Genomic DNA, 20,279 nt, shown 5'->3' on the forward strand with positions numbered 1-20,279 from the left:
CCTCCCTTCCTTCCTCCCTCCCTCCCTCCCTCCCTTCCTTCCTATTCTCTTGCCTTTCATTTCCTTCCTTCTCCTCCCAAGAGTCAGTCTCTAGTCACACCTGCCTTCAGATCCCAGCTGTGCCGCTTCCAGTAGGGTAGCCATGGATACAGTAATTAAACTCTCAGAGTCCTAATTTCCACGTCTCTAAAATGAGAGCAAATGATTCTTCCCTTACAGGACTCTTGTGAAGCCAGAGTGAGTTAACGTGTAAAGCATAAGCAGAGTGGCTCAGTAAATGGTGGATCCTCCTCCTTCCTTTCTCCCCTCTCCCGATTTCCTCATTTGTTACCATTCCACCCCGTCTCTCAGGCTTCTGTTTTATTTCCCATTCTCTTTCGTTCCATACTTGGAGTAGCACCAGGAGGCATTGCTCGGCTTCTCTGATGGCACTCGTGGTTAACAAACTGCTGAGCCTTGCTACAGAGAAAACGAGGTAGGTAGGCAGGAAGGTAGATAGCTATAGATACATGGATATAAATGACTGTCCGTCCTGCCATGCTGCGTGGCAGTTGTTTCCTAGTTTGGAGAGAAAATTTTGTACTGGTTTTCCAGTAGACCACTGACTGATGTACTCTCCCTGGGGGATTTGTTAAGAGTTCAGTTAGCCAGTGCAGAGCAATGCTAGTCCCAAGATTTTCACGAAAGTGATGATGATGAATGTGTTCACTGACCTTATTGTGGTAATCACTTTGCAGTATACACATATATCAAATCATCATGTTATACACGGTAAACCTACACAATATTGTATGTCAGTTACATCTCATTTAAGCTGGGGAAAAAAAGATGCTTACTTTCTGAGAGCAGTTATTCAAAGAATAATAACAAAATAATATCCATTGGCTCTTGAGCGCCTTGAAAATCGTTATTATATATCAAGGCCATGGGTTGATTTTCTTTTGACTTTTATCATTTTTATGCTAAAATGTTATATTTAAAAAGATAAAAATTTTCATTAATTTTATCATATTTAAAAATATATAACGTATATATTTACACATACATATCTCACATTCTGGCAGTTTGATATTTTACTCCAATATACTTGGTATAAAATTCTGTAATGTCCTCATTCCTCCACTAGAGGGTACTCTGCACGCGCAGTTAGCAATCAGGCTTCGACAAATGGATAAAGTCATCTCCAGCCAGAGCTCTTCTCTCATGAAAGATTAGACTTAATGTCAACAAGTAAAATTTGACCTTGATCATAGTTTCTCTTTTTGCTACTCCAGAAATTCTAGACTGAACAAGACCTCCCCCACCTCAAAAAAAAAAATCACCTTGACCAAGAAAATGTAGTGTCCATCCTTCAAAAATGACTATAACTCAATCCTATAAAACAGGGGTACTTCTTATTTAAATTTTTAAAAATCAAATAAGCAATACTCACATGGTTCAAAATGCAGAAAAGGCACATACCGTGAAGTCTCTCTCCTCTCTCCCCATCCCCCTCCAACCTTTTTTTTACAAACTTTATCTGTTCACAATGTTTATCATGTTGCCTTTTTTTTTTTTTGTAACTCAGTATTCTGGAGACCATTCTTTATCAGTACATAAAGAACCTCCTCATTCTTTTTGATGGCTCCATAGTGTTCCATTGTGTGGATGTGTCATGCTTCATTTTTCTACTCTTATTGGTAGCCGTTTAGTTTTTTCCAATCTTTGCTATTTCAAACAAGGCTGCAGTGACTGGGAAGGCAAATGGTGCTTTTCTTAAAGATTTGCAAGGACAGAGGCTTTTCTTGATAGCCTCTCCCAAGCATAACCACTTAGCACCTCAGGAATGTCCTTGTATGTTCTAGAAGTCTCCACTGATGAAATTCCTCCCAGTCTTTCCCTTTGGGGCGCCCACTTATATTTGTGTTGTGTTTTCCTCCTCTCTCTGTGTTTCTCACGACTTCTGCATCCCTGCTTGTTCCTCACCGCCTGGCTTCTTGGGTTGGTTTCTACATCACAGAGACTCTCCTGATACTTGATCGTCTTCTCCTCCCTATTTCCCTGTTACCTCTTTTGATTTGAAACTTCCACCTTCGTCGCTCCTGCAGCGGGCTCTTCACCAGAGATGGGCTTGCAGTGGGCACAGGTTCTTTTATTATTAAAAAAAATAAAGTGTTTTATTTTTTTAATGCAAACAAGATAAAGAAGAACATAAAGTTTGCCCATAATCTTACCACCCAGAAATGTCTACTGTGTATACTTTGGCATATAGATTTCCCATCTTTATATTGAATGTGTGAGTATAATTACATATGTGCATATATATGGAATCATTTACATCTTCTACATATATAGTACCAACCCTACATTTTTCATTTAATATTATACATCTTATAGGCATTTTCTCTTGCCATGAAAATTCTTTGTAAACATTTTTAATGATTTGTGTATTTGCATGAACCATAATTTACTTAATTTTTTTCTCTTGTTACATTTTTAAATTGCTCTCTCCTTTTTTTTTATTATAAGTAAAACTGCTATTATCATCTTTGTACACATTCTTGGTTAAGTCAGGACTCAACTTGGCTATTAGGCCTCCCAACTGACCATCATTTGCCCTTCTTTCTGGGACTATTTTTCCCAGACCTGTATTACTCTTTAGGCCCCCAAATTGCTTTATTTCATGAGCTCAAGGAGGCAGTTTTGAAAGTGAACTAGTGTTTCATGGGTTAAAACTGGATTAGGTTAAAGGGTTAGAGAATAGATTAACTTTTATTGCATCATATGTGCTGGGGGCTTTATATGTATTCTTTCATTCAATTCTCAAAAGGACCTTGTATGAGGCAGTTTCATGTTCTCATTTTATAGGTGAGGAAACTGAGGCTCGGAGAGGATGAATATCTTGCTCAAGGTTATGGAGGTAGTAAAGAACAGAGCCACGATTTGAATTCAGGTATGCCAAATTCTAAAGCCTACGTTCACTAGAGAGATGTTTTAGTAATTCACTTTGATTTAAAATAGTTTGGTAGAGGTCAAAGCAGTGATGTACTGGTGAAATGGCTCTTTGGAACATAAAACAACAAAAACTTGAGTCATCCTGTTTACCAATTTCTGTGGTGTAAATATTCCCACCATAGCTGATTTTAAGTTGCAGTGGTTTAATGGTCCACTCATAAAATTCCTGAATGTTTAATACTCAGTGTAAGGAGATACATGTGACTCCTTCATATCACTAGGCCAAAAGTTTACTTAGCTACCCAGAAACATGTATTTTCTGCACTCTGAGTTGTGATTGGTTAAGTAAAAATCATGTTCTCATTTGTAAGTTAAGTGAGGCAACTGTACACATCTACAAAGTCCTTCTAAAAAACCAGATTCTCATGGTTTCTTTAAAATTCTCTAAAGTTCAGTTACTATGAAGCAACATATCTCCCCACTGTTGAGAATTTTTTTCACACATGAGTGGCTTCCAGTGTTTGTAACTGACTCTGGGATTTCAGTCTTTCTCAGAGCATAGGAATTAAGATCAAAAGACAGGCTAGTGATAAATTGTTAGGATGTGGTCAAAGATAAAAGTTAACTTACCATGTCTGTGCTTTGTAGATTAGACTACCCATCAGAATATGTAATTAGAGCCTGCTACCAACATGGTTTTAATGAGGGAAATAGGTGGGTAGGGGAAATGTGCAGGAATTATTCCAAAGACTTTCCAGCACTACCAGGGAGAAAACCACTTAAGAAAACCCAAATGATTTAACAGTAATAGGGTACACTGTTTCCATTCCCAACAATGGTTTCAGGACACCAGCTGAAGCCATCATCTTCTTTCAAAGCCCGTGGCCTGCCCCCCCTGAACATTTTCACCAAGCGTGGCTCTGCATGATGCCTGAGTCACTGCTGATGCCATTGGCAGCAGCCTGTTTCACATTGGTTCTATTATTGCCACGCAGGGACATTGGCCTTAGTAATTTCACAATATATTAGTTAGTGACTGGGACAGGGAATCCCAGCTATGGTCTGAGGCGTAGGAAAATCTCCATCCTTGGACCAGGATAGGAGGCGTTCCCAGGCTCAGCTGGTAATTGCAAAGGGCGATGACCTGTCATTCTCCCCACTCTCATCATGAGTAGCCACCTTATTAAAAGAGGAGTTCAGTGGACTCTAGTTGGATTTTTATTTCAAGGGCATTTCCCCAACACATGCTGACATAGAGAGTGGGGGTGGTCATAGTCTTCAGATGCAAGCATGAGCTTATTGTTTCCACTGGCAGTGGTGTGGGTGAAGAAATGAGCTAAAGTTGGTCCCATCTGCTGTGTCCTACCTGGATCTGAATCTGTGTTTAAAACAACACAACACTTCACTGGTACCACCTAGGTAGCTCCATTCTCTCATAAACACTCTGATTTGTCTGGGCTCCCTCTGAGTTGACCCAGGATGACTGCAGTCTGCTTTCCATCATCTTAAAGGTGCGGTTAATTAGCGCTTGTTCTCTGGAACCCTCTGCTCTCCTATTACAACCTCAACCCTGTTTTTTAAGGAAACGAAGTCAGGAGAAAAATGTAGGCATTGGCTCAAATACTCTCAGGGCCTTGTGGAGTACATTTCTCATTTACTGTCCATTTCAGTGGTACCTAAACTATGCTGGGGAAGCTGAGCTCTGGTCTTACCTTGCTCAGTTAAGTTTTTCTCCTTGTTCATAGTCTGCATGTCTTATTTCCCAGATCACAGATGTGGGAAAGTGCAGCCATGTCATTGACTCTATTGCTTTTGTCCAGCCATGAGAAACATTCTCATCTGCTTCCTGAATCCCTCAGTACTAAATCCCCAAATGGAGTAATTCCTTCCTCTCTTCAAAGACATTACGTTTTGATAGTAGAAAATGCAGAGGGGTAGGTGTGATGCTTCGACAAAGGGGGGAGCGATCGAGACCTGATTTCTGCTTGCGAAGTGCGTAGTCCAGTTGAAAGGGACGTGTAATCATTTGGGGAATCAATCTGCTCTGACTCTTGGCTCCCTGAACCTTTTCATCATCTGGACGCCAGATAACATACAGATGTTCTGAGCTAGAAACACACCACCAGGCTCTTTTCCTCTTGGCTTGCACCGCCTCTTAAATGCCTGAATGCCAGACAAACTCGTTTTCAGCATTTGGGTTCCGCTTTAATTCACGGAAGATATCCCAGTCTGGAGTCAATGATTTTCTTCCTAGCCGTGTCTCTGAAATCGGCCAGTGTTCTCCATGGCCTTTGGCTGCTGGGTCTGTGATGCTCTCCCTCCGAGCTGCTCTTCCTTTAAGTCACGTATGCAACGCTGTCGAAGTAGACAGCAGCTGTGGACATTCTTCCTCTGAAACCCAGCAAGAGGCTTTTCTCTTGCCCCAGATCTATCCTTCCCTCCAGCTCTTAGAAGAACCACCCCAAGCAGACCTGCTTTCATCTGCTCTTGCTTCTGTACTGAAATGACCTTTTGAAACACATCCGGGCCTCAAAATCAACACGGAGAGCATCTCTTGTTTTCATGAGCATCTCTGCATAGAATGTGAGTCAGATTTTTCCAGCAGGAGGAGGATTTTGTGTTTTAACCACCTCAGACGTGGAGAGGTCACTGCAAGGTTGTAATACCTTGCCAGGAAGCCTGTGACCAAGGCTTCAGGGTCTGGAGGCCAATTCTGAAGACTCAGGTGGGAACGAATACACACAGGCCTTTACTGTTAGATTCCGAGCTCCCACACTTTTCCTCCCTCCCGCCCCTTCTCAAGCCCCCCACTCTCCGCATCTGCAACTAGAGGGGCAACTTTTAAAAGGTAAGCTCGAATGATGGCAAGTTCTAATAATCCAGCCAGAAAGATCAGTCATTTCAGCTGAAGTTCCCATAATTTACAGTGATTCTTCCTTGCCTAACTGGACAAGCTATCCCACTGGTAGTTTTCTTTTATCTCTTTTTTAATAAAGAGATAAGTGAATGTGATGGAAGCTATTCTGAAATCTTTGAGAAAATGGTAGTCATTTCTCTCTCTGATGCTCTTTACATGCTCCGCGGTCTACTCCACCCAGTTTCCACCCAGGTGGAAACTCAAGTGGTCAGATCAGCCATCAGTGGCCCTTTGGGTTTTCCCTCCTCGCCAAATGCCAGCCATAGCCTCTTATCCTCTCCCGCAATGAGGATCACAGAGGCTCTGGGACTCCAGGCTTTTCTTTTACTGGCAACCTTCATCTCTTGGGCATCCCGAAAGCAAGGGTTTGGGGGTGGGGGGGAGGCAGAGGAGGCAGCTAGACACCTGCGATCTCTCTCGGGAGGTCCATACCATTCCAGAATCTGCCTTCCACCTGGGTCTGGGCCAGATGCACACACGTCCCATGCAGCAGCTGCAACCCTTCTCCGCAGCTGCTACACTGGTTGTGGCCAACACCGGTGCAGGTTTCGCAGGCTCGGTGGCAGGGCTCACATTCTCCCATCTCTGGATCACCATAGAAGCCAGGGCCACAGTTCCTCACGCAACTGCCACCTACGGGAGAACACAGAATGGAGGCATGAAGTGCATCCCTGGCTGGTTGAAGCTGGTGCTCTACGCAGGGCCAAGTTCTAAACAGGCCGAAGGGAGGCTGAGGAACATTTTTTAGTTTTTAAAGAAACCATGATGGCATTTGCTTATTTCAACCAAGAATCGTGTCTTAATAAATCCAACGCTTTAAGTCCTCTTTCAACTGAAAATTTAAGTTGGCTATCAGCTCAAAGGGTTAGGAGCATAGAATAAAACCTTTCATGTCCTCAAGGCCTTGAAAAACTGCAAAGAAAATGATCTCTACATACAGAATCTCTGAAGGTCACAGTGGGCTGTCTGCCCCACTCTCCCACAAACATTCAAGAACCTGGACTATTCTCTTCAATTGGAAGGCTCACAGTATTTATCTTTCCTAACTATTCATTTCCATCAAAGTCAATGAATTGACCAAAATCTAAGACGAAAGATCTTATTTAACTTTTACAGTGCAAGGAATATATAACACGGATGAAGTCTCAAGGAAAGAGTCATGTTCTGAATATTCCAAGTGACTTCAATTCCAAAGCATTTCTCTTCAGCACCTCTCCCTCCCCTCCATTCACTCTTCTTTCCATCAGCTTAGAGACACTTGAGATTAATTACTGAAATAGGAGCTATGCTTCAATAATAAAAGCAGAAAGAAGTAGTCCTGGCTAATGTTTATTTTCAAACCAAATTAAAATTCCTCCTTGGACAAGAGGCACAGGAAGACTCTAAAACTGATCAGAGGAGCTCTCCCATTTCTGGGTGGAGCCCTGGAGCCTTGCTGTCACTTTGTACAATGCCATTTTTGAGCTTACCCAAGAGGAAGAAGCCCTCTTCACACCAGTAGCATTCATTCTGGTCACAGTTGCCACAGTTGGTATCACATGCTTTGCATTCAGATTCTTCCCTGTAGGTCTTCTCAGGACAGGTTTTATAACACTGGTGTTTGAACCTGGGGGGAGAAGATGGAGTTTCTTCCATGAGCTGTGTTGACATATTTCTCTTTTCCACCATAATTTAATCTCCTTGTATGTGTCTGCACATCATTTCTTTTGAAGTTATAGTCTTTTTTAAAAATTTAATTAATTAATTAATTAATTTCTGGCTGTGTTGGGTCTTCGTTTCTGTGCGAGGGCTTTCTCCAGTTGCGGCGAGCGGGGGCCACTCTTCATCGCAGTGCGCGGGCCTCTCACTATCGCTGCCTCTCTTGTTGCAGAGCACAGGCTCCAGACGCGCAGGCTCAGTAGTTGTGGCTCACGGGCCCAGTTGCTCTGCGGCATGTGGGGTCCTCCCAGACCAGGGCTCGAACCCGTGTCCCCTGCATTGGCAGGCAGATTCTCAACTACTGCACCACCAGGGAAGCCCCGAAGTTATAGTCTTTTTTTCCCTGAATATTTTGAAGTATAACTGACATACAACATTACATTGGTTTCAGTTGTACAAGATAATAATTTAATATTTGTATATATTGCAAAATGATCACCACAGTAACATCCGTTATCATACATAGTTAACAGAATTTTTTTTCTTGTGACGGGAAATTTTAAGATCTATTCTCTTAGCAACTTTCAAATATTATGCATCATTAAATTTTTTTTATTGAGATATAGTTGATGTACAATATTATATAAGTTTCGGGTGTACAACTTAGTGATTCACAATTTTTAAAGGTTGTGTTCCATTTATAGTTATAAAATACTGGCTGTATTCCCTGTGCTGTACAATATATCCTTGTAGCTTATTTATTTTATACGTATATTATACATCATTTTTTTTTTTTTTTTTTTTTTTTTTGCGGTACGTGGGCCTCTCACTGTCGTGGCCTCTCCCGTTGCGGAGCACAGGCTCCGGATGCGCAGGCTCAGCGGCCATGGCTCACGGGCCTAGCCGCTCCGCGGCATGTGGGATCTTCCCAGACCGGGGCACGAACCCGTGTCCTCTGCATCGGCAGGCGGACTCTCAACCACTGCGCCACCAGGGAAGTCCCTATACATCATTTTTTAAATTGAGGTCTAGTTAAGTTACTATGTTGTGTTAGTTTTAACTGTATAGCAAAGTGATTCAGAGATATATATATTTATATATAAATGCTTTTTCAGATTCTTTTCCATTATAGGTTATTATAAGATATTGAGTAGAGTTCCCGGTGCTGTACAGTAGGTCTTTGTTGTTTCCTATTTTATATAGTAGTGTGTGTATATGTTAATCCCAAACTCCTAATTTATCTCACCCCCCGATTACACATCATTTTAAAAAATATTTATTTATTTATTTGGCTGCACTGGGTCTTAGTTGTGGCATGCGGGATCTTCATTGCCACGTGCAGGATCTTCAGTTGCGGCATGTGAAATCTTTAGTTGAGGCATGTGGGCTCTTAGTTGTGGCATGAGGGATCTAGTTCCCTGACCAGGGATTGAACCTGGGCCCCCTGCATTGGGAACATAGAGTCTTAACCACTGGACCACCAGGGAAGTTCCCAATGCATCATTTTTAACAGGTATAGATATTTGGGTTTCAAGGGAGAAAACTTCCTCTTGGTCTGTTGTGTGCCCTCCAAGCCAAGTCATTAGCCACCTCCCTCTGGACTCCAAGGACCTTTTATTGGGACAGCAGGGAGGAGGCTAGGAAGAAGGAAGGGGATACTGATATTTACGTAGGGAGTACTGATTATGTGTCAGGTATTAGCTCACTTAAACCTCTGCACAATCCCCATAGGTTAGCTGTTACTTATCTTTAATTTCCAGATAAGGGAACTGAGCTTCAGGGTTAAGTGCTCAAAGTCACATAGGTAAGGGTGGGACTGGGATTTTACCCAAGATCTGTTTGAACAACTTGTGTGCTTTTGCCACATGGCACCTGCCAGGTCTGAAACAGTTCAGTGTTGAGTTCAAGTAGCTTACCATGATGTCTGTAACCAGATTATTGATATTAACAGTGAAGTGCCTTAGCTTTTCTGTATATATAGTTTTACGTATATCATCTGTTATTCTTATTCTACAGTATAACATTGTAATTCAGCCTCCACTGAGGTTCATTTGAAAGGGGAGTGGAATGAAGTTGACCTTTGCCCTCTGATGAATTTCACAGCATCAAAAAGATATCAGAGGGAAGCTTTGCATTTCTTCCTTAACAACATCTATTGTGCAGTGTTTTATTAGTGTATGTGTATTCAAAGTTACTGCATATTCTAAAGGGTTATAAAGATGTGTTTCTGGGAACAAATATCTAATGTTTTACCCTTAGTGATATTGGGCATGTTCTTTCAGTATATTTGTGTTTCAAGGGGTTTTATGAAACATGCTTATTAGCAAGCAGTGGTGAAATGGAGAGGTTGGCTCCAAAGTTTAACAGAGGAAGAAGCTCTCAGGTGGCAGAGGCAGTAGGTGCAGGTGAAGGGGTGTGTTCTGGCATCAAAATGAAGAAGACAGCCAGGGCAGAGCTAGACTGGAGGTATGCAGAGCTGTAATAGAGACAAAGAGGAGAATTCCTCACCTGCTTCTGCATGGTCACTATTTCTTTATTTGAGTCTAAGTCCTCCTTCCTTGGCTCCTAGAGGAACATTTTGTCCCTCCAACCATGTGACCTTACCAAGAAATGCTTGCGTTTCTGCTGTCATGTCTGCTGGGGGTTCGTGTGGCGGGCTACACACCAACCATGAATGTGCTGACAAATGACCAGCTGCTCATTCAATGTCATCTGGTCTACCTTACAATGATCAAGTCTAGGGACCTCTTACCCACCCTCCTCCCCTGTTTAAATGAAACAATAATTTAAATCATCCCATCAGGAAGATGTAGAGACATAGTCAATGTAGAGAATATTAGGCAATTCTGGAAAAGTTGAATTAAATCCGTAAGGTTAAGTAATGCTAAGGTTAACGGATCACTTTATGTATATTTCAGCTTGTTGGGTTTCCCTTTCCTTCCCATCCTCCTCACCCCTTTTAACCTCTTCCCACCACATTTTGAGTCCTTGGAATCTGATGGAGGAGAAAGGATGTGTGGTGACAGGAGGAATCAGCCCACCCAAGTGGAGGTGACCCAAATGTAGATCCCCCACTAGCTTGTGTCTCCCTTCTTTTCTTAGTTTTTCTTCCAAGATAGGCACCAACGTACCCTGGAAGAGAGACAAGAATAGGAGGAGGAGGTGACGTTGAGACATACCATCTTTGATTTGTAGATTTTTAACAGAGAACTTTGGGGGTGATTGTTATCTGTATTTCATTTAACCTAGTGGTCTGTGTCTCTCATTACTCATGGGAGGATTAAGAACTAACAAAACGGACTTCCCTGGTGGCGCAGTGGTTAAGAATCCACCTACCAGTGCAGGGGACACGGGTTTGAGCCCTGGTCCGGGAAGATCCCACATGCCACGGAGCAACTAACCCCATGCGCCACAACCACTGAGCCTGCGCTCTAGAGTACGTGAGCCACAACTACTGAGCCCACGTGCCACAACTACTGAGCCCGAGAGCTTAGAGCCCATGCTCCGCAACAAGAGAAGCCACTGCTATGAGAAGCCCGCGCACCGCAACGAAGAGTAGCCCCTACTCGCCGCAAGTAGAGAAAGCCCGCGCGCAGCAACAAAGACCCAACGCAGCCAAAAATAATTAAAAAAAAAAAAAAAAAGAACTAATGAAACACCTGGCTTCATCCTGGACTGTCTGACTCCCTTTAAGGACAAGGTCTCTGTGCAGACATTTGGAAACAGCTTGCTTGGGGTCAGGTATATTATTAAAGTCTGTCCATAAACAGCAAGGTCTGAATCTTGGTAACCCATGGCAAGATTCCTAGACACCAGTGTCAGGCTGGGTGACTTCCAGGACCAAGAAAGAGAGGACCTCCTTTCAAGGCAAGAAAACAACTGCACTCTTATTGCTAAATGCAAGAATTGTTCATTAATAGCCTGACAGGGGAGAATTGCTTCAGGCTGCAGGGCCTCTTTGCTTTTTATCACTGGATTTAGGATTAAGTCAGTAATGCTTAAACTGCAGAAAAAGTTAGTGCCATGAAAAAAAAAAACAAAACGCCAGACTTACATGTAATACCCCATAGCGCATGATGTGCAGGTTCCTGGATCGTCTGGAAAAAAATTATAATAATAAAAAATCATCATCATCAAGAGTTCATCATTTGAAAAACCAAGCTCTGGAAAGTTGTGGCTTGAGACAAATACGTGTGGGATGCTTTCATGAAATATACTGTCTAGAAATGATATTTGATTAGATTGTAGCATTTTTAATTAGTAACAGGATGTATGCTAGGATTTATCTTTGTCAAAGCTAGTAAAATAAGAGTTCTCATAAAAACTTGGCCCTGACTTTCAAGGAGGAATAGGCCCAAGCTACTGGGTCTTCAAATTGCTGATCAAGAATGACCTACAGGAAGAAACTCCTGGCCACTACCTAGGTAAAGGCATCAAGCACGTCCACACACACATTTGGAAGGGGCCGCAAGCTTCCAACCACGAGTGGTGGGTTATTCATGAGTTGCCCCAAATGCCTGCCAATGTGAGGGAGTGTCGTTTGGGAAGCTCCTTTGAAATCTGGACAATTATTTTTTTTTCCAATACAGTATCCACTCTGTGTTCTGCACTTCACCACCCTCTTAAAGAAACTGTCCTGCTCTCATTAAATACAATGATTCAATTTGTCCCTGTTGGCTCAGAGAAGGACTCTTTCCTACAGCTTTCAGGGGACTTAATGAGACAGAAAGGACATTGAAAATCACTGACTCAGTCTATTTCCCTCCCTCCTGTCCCTCCCTGAAAGATGCCAACTCCCAGATCCAATTATTAAGACAATTCTGTGACTTCCTCTGGCCTGCAATTCTCATGAGTAACAGGGTTACCTCCATTAAGTTCTTTCTGTGATCTAACCTATACTCCAGTTCTGCTCTTTTCATTCTAAAAGGAGATGGAAAACAATTGCTCCTTTTGGAAACATTCCTCTTGGTATATGAGGATTTGTCACCTTTAACTTTATTTAAACTAAATAAAATTATGTCCTTTGAACTTTGTGCCTAGTTTTCCTTCCTAATCTATTCTAGGCTTTACTCTGGTTTTCAAGAAGTCTGCCCCTTGATGGTAGAGTCAGCCTCACCCGCATCTTTAGTCAGACTTTCATCTTGGGTCCTCCTCGTCGAGGTGCTGCAAGACTGTGTCTCACACATACTACGACTAATGCATGTGCCAAAGTTATAGTGGAGAATTTCTAGAAGAGGTTCTGCCATGTAAGCAGGGATCCTTAGAACCTTCTGGAAATAGCCTAGTGATGATATAGGCTGGCCTGGGAACTGGGCTACCTGTTTCTAATTTGAAGTTTTAACCCTGGCTTACCTGTCTTGTGAACTCGTGTAAGCGTCACTCTACTTTCTGGGTGCTGATTTCTGCAGGTTGGATAATACGGTTGCTAAGCTCCCCGAAAGTCTAAGATTCTGAAGCTGAGTCTTGCAGGAGTTGGCAAACTATGGCCCACTCGGGGGCCAAATCCAGTCAGGCCCCTTTTTTTTGCATATTGTGTATGAATGCTTTCATGTTATAGCATCGGAGTGGTTGCAATAGAGTTAGAAAGTATTTACTATCTAGTATTTATTTACTTTACAGAAGATATGTGCCAGCCCTTGGCTGAAGCACTGTTGGCTCATGACTTTGTCATGTTCATTCTGTTAGATAACACAGGTGTAAATGTTATTATCTTAATAGCTGGTCCCAGAGTTCCTCTAAAGGAGAGAACTGTCTGTATTTAGGAAAATATCTTGCTAAGCTACTTGGGATAGAAGTTTAATCAGAAGGATTAAACAAGAGCCAAGACAACCAAGGAGATAGCCAGGCCCTTCTGCAGGAGGCCGTGGTTTCCTCATGGGAGGGAAATGGTTTTTATGTCTGGGTCAACGTGGTTTGCTATAGGGTGACTAGAGCAGGACAGTGAAATGAATCATAAACCAGGGAAATTAAATGGAATCAGGAATCTGAATTTAGAGGTGCCATGAGAAGGAAAACTCACTGGAATTCTTAGAATTCTTGGGGGAGGGCTTTATGCTTCTACAATCCATTGATTGGGGATCTGAATCCATCTTAAGGGGGTGCAAAGGTCCCAGTGAATGCTAGTGGTTATACTGGGTAAGTTTTTTTTCCTGCTACTAGTCTGTGCTTTCATCTATAGTCTTTTCAGTTCTGCTCCTAAATTAGTTGCTACTACTTGGCTTGCATTTGGGCAGCTTTCCTGTTCCCTGCCTGTCCCCGATGAACACATTTGACAGTTTTGCTAATTTGGCAAGGGCTGGGGAAATTCTAATCCTGTTCTCTAATGTTCTGGCCATCCCTCCCATCTAGGAACTTAATGAGTTTGCTCTCTGCTCCCTTAAGCAGGTCACTGATGAAAATATGAAACAGAACCAAGCCTCAGAAATGTGCATACCAATGTAATCTCCAGTCCAGGGACTTTTCCAGCCCAGTTGCACAGTGAATTTGGTACCAGTTTGCATAAATGAAGAAGGCATAGAACAGGAACTCTGTCTTATAACCGCTCATGAATGCTCACTAGTCTTTCTCATTATTAACAGTTCTAAAGCATTAAGAGTTATTTAGAAAAATTTTTCTACCGCAGAAGATCCACAAGTCAAACATAAGCAAGCTAAATGGATTTAGCTTGACCACTGAGAGGCAGCTGCTATGGGATTAAGGAAAGGTAACAATTCCAAACCTAGAAATTGACTCTAAGTCAAGTTGGCATTTGGTTGGTAAGGAGGGCTTAAGGAGGAAGGTGAATTTTCCTGACTTGTAATATGTGTGTGTGTGTGTGTTGGGGTGAGGAGTGAGGGGGTGGTGTTTGAAGAGTGTAAACAAGCTAGAATTGTTAACTGTCTTGGAAGCTTTATCCAAACTAGGGTATTTAAATAGCTCTGGTTATTTGATCTTGTCAAACTTTGAGTGGAGAGAGCATATTTTGAGGAGGGATGGGGCAAGTTCAGACAGAATTCAGAGAGAGAGAGACTTCCACTTTTAGAAAAAAGCCTTCAGACACAGCCACTGGCTTCCAGCTGCTCACATCCCAGCTGAGGAGAATGTGCGAGCAGATGCCTTGTCAAATGGGGATACAGCCTTTATTTCTTGAGAAAATTTGTTTTATTGTCTCATTTTTATGGGGTGGGGTGAGTAGGACTACAGCGTCCACTCTGTCTGGACAGAGCTATGTGATTCTCTGCGTCACCTTTCCACTGTTTCCTTGGAGACCAGCAGGGGTGGAACTCACCACAAATGCACTGTCCTCATGGAGACATTGACTCCTGCTGTCAGTGTCACCTTCAGTGGTCAACTTACATTCTCTGACATTGTATTTTGTTCTCAGTAATACCTATAGTCTTCACTATTGAATAGGGGTGGATCAGGACCACATTAGGAGTTCTGTACATCTTACTTACAAACTATATTGGAAAAGAGATATTTTAAACTTGAGATGGAACTGAACATTTAAAAATGTCCAGAGAAAAAAATTTATTTTTATGGTTTACATAAACTTTGAGTCACGTAATTAAAAATACATACAAGCTAAAATGACTCTAATTTGCTTTCTCTAAAGTTTTGTTTCTTATTGTATGTTTCTTTTCGTTTGAGGGAGACAGAAGAAGCTCGGGGTCTCAGGACTAGCCTTTTATCGTATAATATCTAGATACACCAGAATTAGCCAAGGTTTAGATATATTGTTTAGGCAGAATTGCATCTCTGTAAAACTGTGGGGAAAAGTTAATGTCAAGGTGCTCCTAACTTGCCTTGGGCTATTTCTCTCAAAATACATTTTTAGGCTTCTAGGACTTTGTCCATACCCCGTGCTAGCCAGGCTTCCCTCTACTACTGCCTATTGAAACCTGTCTGTCCCATGTCCCATTACTGCAAAGACCTACTAGGTTACTGCCTAGAATGCTAGACTAATGGGTATGTTGAACTTGCAGTCTTGGGAGGCTCCTAAGCTCTCACCTACCTCAGTCTCTTCTCAGCTGTCCTAGACTCATTAGGGTCCTTCTACCTTGGCCTCTTAGGCCACATCTGTGCCATAAAACAGCACCCACCTCATTGTAATTCAGCATACCTTAGAGGCTTGCGTTTCTCAGGTGATCTCGACTTTTTGGCTCAGTCGCCTTTCCAGGCCCAATTACCTATACCCTAGGCTTGACAAACTTGGGGCTTTACTTGCCTTTCCAGTGCCTCCCACACTCAGGCAAAGCATTAGACCAAACTGATGCTCCAGCCATACTTTATAGGTTTCTAGCCCCAATAACTCTCTGAGCTCCATAATACCGCAAATCAAAAGCAGTAATCCCCATATTTTTTTGAAATATGGTTTTAAAAAAAATTAGCAGGTGCCTGCAATGCATATATGTGTGTGTGTAAATTATATGTACTGCTACATGAATATTTTACATACATTAAAAAGGCATGCTAGGGCTTCCCTGGTGGCGCACTGGTTAAGAATCCACCTGCCAATGCAGGGGACATGGGTTCGAGCCCTGGTCCAGGAAGATCCTATATGCCGCGGAGCAACTAAGCCCTTGCTCCACAACTACTGAGCCTGCTCTCTAGAGCCCTCGAGCCACAACTACTGAGCCCATGTGCCACAACTACTGAAGCCCATACGCCTAGAGCCCGTGCTCCACAACAAGAGAAGCCACCGCAATGAGAAGCCTGCGCACCGCAATGAAGAGCAGCCCCCGCTCACCCCAACTAGAGAAAGCCCATGCGCAGCAACGAAGACCCAACGCAGCCAAAAAAAAAAAGAAAAAAAAAGCATGCTAAAGTAGAACATTTAAGAGAATAACCTAAAAATAATTTTGAATACAAGTTTTATATTTTTCTGCAGCCCAATGGATTGTCTTGCACACTTCTCTTTGAAGACCACTGACTCAGGCTACACCTAACTAAAAGCCACATCTGAGCTAATGAATTCATATGTTAAACTTCCAAGAATATATCTTATGTTTGGTTCCTTAAAGTTATAATTGAAAGGATTGACTCTCTGATGGGTTCACTCATATGCATATATTTATATATAAGGACTCCCTGCACTTGGCTTCTGGCCCTTATTTACAGACAGACTATATAATTCTAATCAGCTTGTTCACCTAGCACTTTTGGGGTGGAGGAAAAGTTGAAAATATAGACATGAATGAACGTGTTTGAGTGATAGGGCTAGATTCTACTTTCTCCACCTTTCCACCACCCACTATAGCTTTAGTACATAAATTTATTGCCAGAACAAACTTTCTAGATGAAAATAACCAACACTTACATCCCTGCAAAAGACAGCCTAAAAGTTCATCTATTGGGAATAGGTTAAAAAAAATCTGGTACATTTGTACAAGTTGGGCTAGTACACAGCCATTAAAATTTTGTTTCTCAAGAGTGTTTAAAGGTATGAAAACATTTTCAAGATAGGCTAGGGTAAAAAGGATGATAATCCATATCTAGATACATGTGTAACCTATCTATCTATCTGTATAGATACAACTTTATAAAAAATCAGAAGAAAAAGCTAAAGTGTTAATAGTAGTTATGTGTGATTTATTTCATTTATGTGTCTGTGTATGTTTCCATATTTTCCTAATAAATGTGTGTTATGGAATTAATTAGAATCAAAAATGCTATTGAGGGAAGAAAGAAAGTGCTCAGGTTATGAGTTCTAGGGGTCATTTGGGCCACATGTTTGGAAACACTCTCCTCCCACAGATCTCCCCCAAGGGAGCTGGCCTTTTGGTTCTGCTCTTCATTTTCTGTCCCTTTCCTGCCTACTTCTGTTTTCTCATCTTTCCATTTTGCTTCTCAGCATTCCCTAATTCTACATCACTGGGACAAGACTGACGTTTTCCATGGGGTGTGGTTAAAACAGTGGCAGATGTTTGTATAAACTCCTTTTAAAAAATTCACTTTTAATATGAATTGTTTTTCTGATAGGATTCTGTAAAGGAGGCAGATGACTAGGAAATGGGGTTGTTCTTGGCTCTGCCTCAGACTCCCTAACTGGGCTAGGGCTGTCATTTGGGCCAACCATTCTTAAACCACCCTTTATGAGCACCTGCAGCCTTGTTGGAGTATCAGCAGTATGTCCACCCCCTACTGAGATGCACTACTGCTCCCTTTGAGGAGAGAGACAGCATTACAAGCAGCCAGTACTTAAACTGTTTAGGGAGATAATTAAGCACATTGTCAATAATGCATATTATCCCAGAGTAAATATGTACTTAAGTTACTGCACAGTGCTGTACAAATTTGTAGGCGAGTCATGGAAATTCTTCAATCTACCCAAGGAAAATGAACTGGGTTAAGAGATTTATATGCCCAAAGAATGCAACTAATTATAAGCCTAGCACTAGAAAGTACATAATCCAAACATGCTTTGCACTTAAAATTGCTTCAAATAGGGAACACTCAAATATGAAATGGACCCTCTGACAGCTTTGCCAAAGCAGAAGATTTTTCTGGAAGGTTCAATGGTGCTGGGATACAAAGTATTTGGTTAGGGGGACTGTTGATGGTTTTCAGTCATTTTGTCCTCAATAGTGTCCAAGGACAATGAATAAATATTTGAATTGGCAGTAATGCAAATAGTGCAGCTGACAATGGGGCACAACACACTGGAGGGACACAGTAGTAGAAGAGACATGAATAAATAATCTAAATCATTGTCTACAAATGTTGGCTAAAGAAGGCTCAGTTCTCTGTTCGACTTTCGTCTTTACCAAGTCTCCTGATTCCAACAATGGAATAGCATAATAGGCAAGCTGTTTATGGATTTTCATTCTTCTCTAAGTCAACTAGCCGGTAGAAGTGATGGCTGAATATACACAGCTGAGTTCCTATGAGGATTGCTCACTACAGCTGTATGTTCATTCACTTATTCATTCGTTCTGGACCTTACATTTTAGGGGGAAAACAGATAATAAAAGAAAAAGCAGATGATTATTAGAATGTAAATATAAATCTTCAATGAATGTATGAACATGGCTGGTTCATACATTCATGGAAGTCTAAAATGCAGACTCCATGAAGACAGCGTGTTTTGTTTTATTTTTCTGTACCTTAATACCAACAGTATTGCCTGGCACATAGCAGATGCTCCAGAAATAGGCATTGAATGAAGAAGGAAGACGTAAATAAGTATACACATTCAGATAAAGGGTTAGAGGTGATGAGACTAGAGTGGAGAAGGGAAGTGTTAGATTGGCTAGTTGGGAGAGAGTCTTTCAAGAATTGACATTTGAATAGAGATTGGAATGGTAACAAGAAGTTAGTCATGTGAACTTTTGAGGGCAGAGTGTTCCAGACAGAGGCTAAGAAAGCTTGATCTGTTCAGGGAACATCAAGAAGGTCAGTGGGGCTAAAGGGAATAAGGAGAAAGGGAGACAGTAAGGATATGAGGCCAGGTTCAAGGGCAGGATCAGATCAAATATGGTCTTCTAGGCCAAGGTAAGAGGTTTGCATTCTAATCTAAGAGTAATGGGAAGCCATGAGAAGCTGTATTAGAAAATAACTTATTTTACTGTAGTCATGGTTACCTTTATTAAATCATGTAGAACCACGATTCCCTGTAACACATTTGAGAAACACCCTTTTAAGGAATATACTAGAGGGAAAATGATTAGAGATAAACGAAGACTGTGGCTGTAGTCATGAAGGAAAATAGATTTGGGGACTTCCCTGGTGGTCCAGTGGTTAGGACTCTGCACTTCCACTGCAGGGGGCATAAGTTTGATCCCTGGTGGGGGAACTAAGATCCTGCTTGCTGTGTAGCGTGGCCAAAAAAATCAGATTTGAGAGAAATTAAAAAGATAGAAGAATAGATGATAAAATGTGAGAGGTAGGGAGGCAGGATGATTCCCTGACTCTGGCTTGAGCACCTGGGTGGATGGAAAAGGAGGAGAACTCGGCAGTGAAATGACTTAGGAGCAATAAACACATACTTAACGGAAAGCAGTCCATACACTGTTTTTTGTATTGTAAGGAGTAGATGCAGAAAAGAAAGGCAATCCTTGCTCTCAAGGAGTTTGCAATCTGGTAAGGGGACAGCAATTAACAAAGCTAATTAGAGAAGACATCATGATGTGGCAAAATGTAAAATAGATGAAAAAACCTTTAATCTAGAACACTGCAGAAATATTTGTTTAGGGCCAGAGAGAAACCCAGTTATGATTCTCCTCTCTCCCCCCTTAATTAGGCTTTTATCTCTCTTTTTAAATGGAGAAATTCAGAGCATTCTTATTATAGTTAGAGTTGCCAGATAAAATACAAGACTGAAATGGGAACCCAAGGACTACAGTTTCAGTGTAAGGATGAATTAAAAATAAACTTGCCAGGAGAAGAGGACAGAAGAATAATCATCCTAGTCTTAGCCTTGGATAGATTAAAATATCAACAGCAAACCTCCTCTGAGAATTTATAACCACACACTGGATCTTACATAGAGTTTTTAATCAGAATTCATGTTATCTATGTGTTCTAAAACACCTTAAAAGGCAAACTCAATTTAAACTAGTTCCAGGTAGGTAGTATCTGTAGGCAATTGGAAGAAGCAAATGCAAAGCCTCTCTAGAGAAATGTAATCTTAACCCAGATCTCAAAATATTATCACATTCAAGGAGAATGGTCACAGTTTAAAAACATAAACCATAAGGAAATCAGGTGCTCTGAGTGAAAGTCAGCAGAAATAACAGACAGCAGAATCAGACCCACAGAGACTACAGATCTTGAAATTATCTGACATGCAATATAAAAATAACAAATATTT

General features: G+C 41.6%; 1 protein-coding gene across 2 annotated transcripts in view; it reads right to left on the bottom strand.

Moving 5' to 3' along the window:
• The window catches only part of PCSK5 (proprotein convertase subtilisin/kexin type 5), a 470,026-nt gene that overhangs the window by 34,907 nt on the left and 414,840 nt on the right, over nucleotides 1–20,279 (bottom strand). Inside the window, exons 25-28 of one of the 2 annotated variants that reach the window (XM_055087125.1) lie at nucleotides 11,544–11,586; nucleotides 7,321–7,457; nucleotides 6,284–6,484; nucleotides 2,048–2,128 (exon numbers count right to left, since the gene is read on the bottom strand). In XM_055087125.1, coding sequence (XP_054943100.1) covers nucleotides 2,048–2,128; nucleotides 6,284–6,484; nucleotides 7,321–7,457; nucleotides 11,544–11,586 — 462 coding nt within the window. The remainder of the gene's footprint in view (nucleotides 1–2,047; nucleotides 2,129–6,283; nucleotides 6,485–7,320; nucleotides 7,458–11,543; nucleotides 11,587–20,279) is intronic. The other variant, XM_007130098.4, reaches the window with a different exon arrangement.

Source organism: Physeter macrocephalus, chromosome 9, assembly GCF_002837175.3.
Source record: "Physeter macrocephalus isolate SW-GA chromosome 9, ASM283717v5, whole genome shotgun sequence".
Classification (NCBI taxonomy): domain Eukaryota; kingdom Metazoa; phylum Chordata; class Mammalia; order Artiodactyla; family Physeteridae; genus Physeter; species Physeter macrocephalus.